Raw genomic sequence first — 2,828 nt, forward strand, 5'->3', positions numbered from 1 at the left:
CCCCCCCCCCCAGCTGTCTACGCATGATCTTACAACTGAGGAAACTGAGGCAAAGTGACTCTCCAGGCTCCACCCAGGTGACCTACACCAAGGCCAACTCTGCCCCCAGGCAGAGGGGGTGTCTCTGGCCCCCGCGGAGCCCCTGTACATAACGTGGAGTTTGTTACCTTTCCAATCTTCACTCTGTGCAAAATGGCCTCAAACGATGCCCCCGGGCCCCTCCCCCAAGCCCCCGGCTCCCTCCATGGCCCTCTCTCCGTCCCCGGAAGCAGCCCCAGCCCCTCCCCCGGCGCAGCGCGGCTTCACTCCCCGCCCCCCCTCCGGACGGCGCGGCCTCACCTCGCACTGGTGCAGCAGCTGCACCTGCGAGTCTCCGATGAAGACCACCTCGGGCTCCTTGTCCTTGCTGTCTGCCACGAAGCGGTGGTGCTGCGGGGGGCAGAGAGCAGGCACCGGCGGGACCTCGGACAGCGCCCGGGCCGGCCGAGGGAGAGCCCCGCGCACGCCCCCTCCCCTCGCCTCAGTTTCCCGGCCTGTCAAATGGGGGGGCGGGGGAGTAGGGGGGAGCCCGGGGCTCTGGCCCCGACCCGTGGGGCCCCACCCACCCCGGCAGGCCCGGGACCCTCACCAGGGACATCCAGCGCCCGTCACCCTGCACGTCCTGGACCGGGGTCGGGGTGCTGGCCGGGTTGTGGTCTCCGCTCATGGCGGCGGCGGCTCGGCCGTTCCGGCTCCTGCGGCGATTGCGAGGTCAGCCCGGGCCCCGGACTCCTCCTCTCCGCTCCGCGGCGCTCCCAGCCCGCCGGGCGCGAAGGTCCCGCCCGCCCGGGACAATGGTCCGGCCCCCCCCACCCCCCGCCCGCCCGGGACAATGGGCCGCCCCGCCCCGCGACTCGGGTTGGGCGGGCCCATTGCTCCAGAGGAGGGAGGGAGTCGTCGTTCCCCCTCCCCCCTGCAGCGGGCGCGATGGGCGCGTCCGTCTCACCTCCTGGATCCGGCTCGAGGCGCCCCCACCGCTCTGGGGACTTCGGCTGAGGCTGGAGGACGAGACCATTCCACACCGGCCGTAGGGGAGCAGGGCGAGACCATTCACCCGGGCGAGGGGGAGTAGAGAGCCTGACCCTGAGAGTAAACCCCCAAAGACACGGGGAGGACGAGACCATCTGACACCAGACGGGGGATGGAGCGGAGGAAGAAACCATATTCTGAAGAGGGAACATGCTTTTATTAAGCTTGCCCCTTACTAGGCGCCAACACTGTGTTTAACACTTTACAAGTAGTATCAGACCCCCAAGCAACCCCAGGTTGGATGAGGAAACTGAGGCAGCGGGCCGGAACATCAGTGGTGACCCCCGACAAGTGACGAGAAAGATGCGGCCGATCCCCGCTTTCCCACGGGCAGATCGGTGGACCTAGGTTTTTACTCCCCCTTTTTACTTCTTTGTTATGACTAATCCGTATAAATCAAAAGCCAGAATTTAGCCCAAGATTGCAGAGCCCTTTGTGACTCAGGGTGAGGCTCCCAGTTCTCTAAAACCCCTAGATATTTCTCTGTCCTCAGCCCCTCCAGACTTGTGGTGGGACTACCTGCTTCCCCCTTCCTGGACACTCAGCCTCTTTTTTTTTTTTCTTTCTTTCTGGTGAGGCAATCAGGGTTAAATGACTTGCCCAAGGTCACATGGCTAAGTACATGTTAAGTGTCCGAGGCCGGATTTGAACTCAGGTCCTCCTGACTCCAGGGCTGGTGGTCTATCCGCTGCACCACCTAGTGTTCCCAACTCCACCTCTCAATACCATCTAAGGTCCCATTTTGGCCTCCCTAACATATGATTGACTTGTAGTCCACTAAGACCTCCCGAATCATCTTCAGAAAATGTTGTTTAGCTCACAAGCTCTACCTCTTGTACTCAGGAAGTTGATTTTTTTTTAAACCCAAGGCTAAGACTGTGCAAGACCTCACCGTAGGCTGCTCATTAGGAGGGCATCCAAGATCACAAATGAGATACTCCAGGAACGAGAGCTGCCTGTACCTGGGAAAGCAGACAGTCCAGGGGTCGCCCACTAGGCAGCAAGAGACTGCCATTTATCAACGGGGCCAGTCCCAGCCCAGAGGGTCTGTCCCGAGCCTGGACCCAGCCTCCAGCACCCGACCCCCAGCAGGCCTTCCCAGAGCTGGTCAGAGCACTGATTCTGGAGGACTCAAAAATGGCAAAGAAACAGCTCAAGATTAGGATGTTGTAGCTCCCCCCCAAACTCTGGAGCATTTCATGTTCTTGATCAGCTCTCTCTATGGAGAAAGGACCTCCAGCTGTGGGTTTCCTTGTGGGAGAGCGGTTTTATAGGACAGGATAAATATGTGGTGAGGGCACTGTTAAATCTCAATGCTTGTCAGATGAGGCCATTGGTCCAGCTCTGACATTTCTTGTTCTAAGGGCCTTCCTCTGTCTTGAGCTGTGACCAGAGTGGCTACTATAGCCCACCAAACCAAATCCCCATGTTCTGCTGCTGTCCACCCACATGCCTGTCGTCAGCTTACTTTGTAAGCTCCTTCTTGCCCTCCTAGGGGGGCACACAATATCAGCATCTCAGGAGGGAAATGAGAGGAAAGAGAGGGCTTCCGCCTGGACATCCCCATCGGAGCTCAGCTTGGCACAATTCTGTCCCCTTGGGCAGATGTTGGCTCCCTGGGAGCTCATATATGGAGGAAGGGGCCAGGGCGATCTTCAGGGGCAGCTGGCTGACTCATCTTCTGTCCCTCTAAACCAGCACCTGACCACAGACCTGAGATAAATGATCATGGCAGAGCCAGGAAGGGAGCTGTCTGCCTT

The 2,828-nt window shown here is 59.8% G+C and overlaps 1 protein-coding gene across 2 annotated transcripts in view; it reads right to left on the reverse strand.

Annotated features, from left to right (window-relative positions):
- Positions 1–1,134, reverse strand: part of PAFAH1B3 (platelet activating factor acetylhydrolase 1b catalytic subunit 3) — a 3,258-nt gene extending 2,124 nt beyond the window's left edge. Inside the window, exons 1-3 of one of the 2 annotated variants that reach the window (XM_069088954.1) lie at positions 986–1,134; positions 629–734; positions 340–429 (exon numbers count right to left, since the gene is read on the reverse strand). In XM_069088954.1, the coding sequence (XP_068945055.1) occupies positions 340–429; positions 629–734; positions 986–1,089 (300 nt within the window). In that variant the 5' untranslated portion in view covers positions 1,090–1,134. The remainder of the gene's footprint in view (positions 1–339; positions 430–628; positions 735–985) is intronic. The other variant, XM_069088955.1, reaches the window with a different exon arrangement.
- Between the last annotated feature and the right edge of the window lie 1,694 nt (positions 1,135–2,828).

Source organism: Petaurus breviceps, unplaced genomic scaffold (genome assembly GCF_028583685.1).
Source record: "Petaurus breviceps papuanus isolate PSGF00001 unplaced genomic scaffold, PetGlider_PUasm1.0 185, whole genome shotgun sequence".
Lineage (NCBI taxonomy): Eukaryota > Metazoa > Chordata > Mammalia > Diprotodontia > Petauridae > Petaurus > Petaurus breviceps.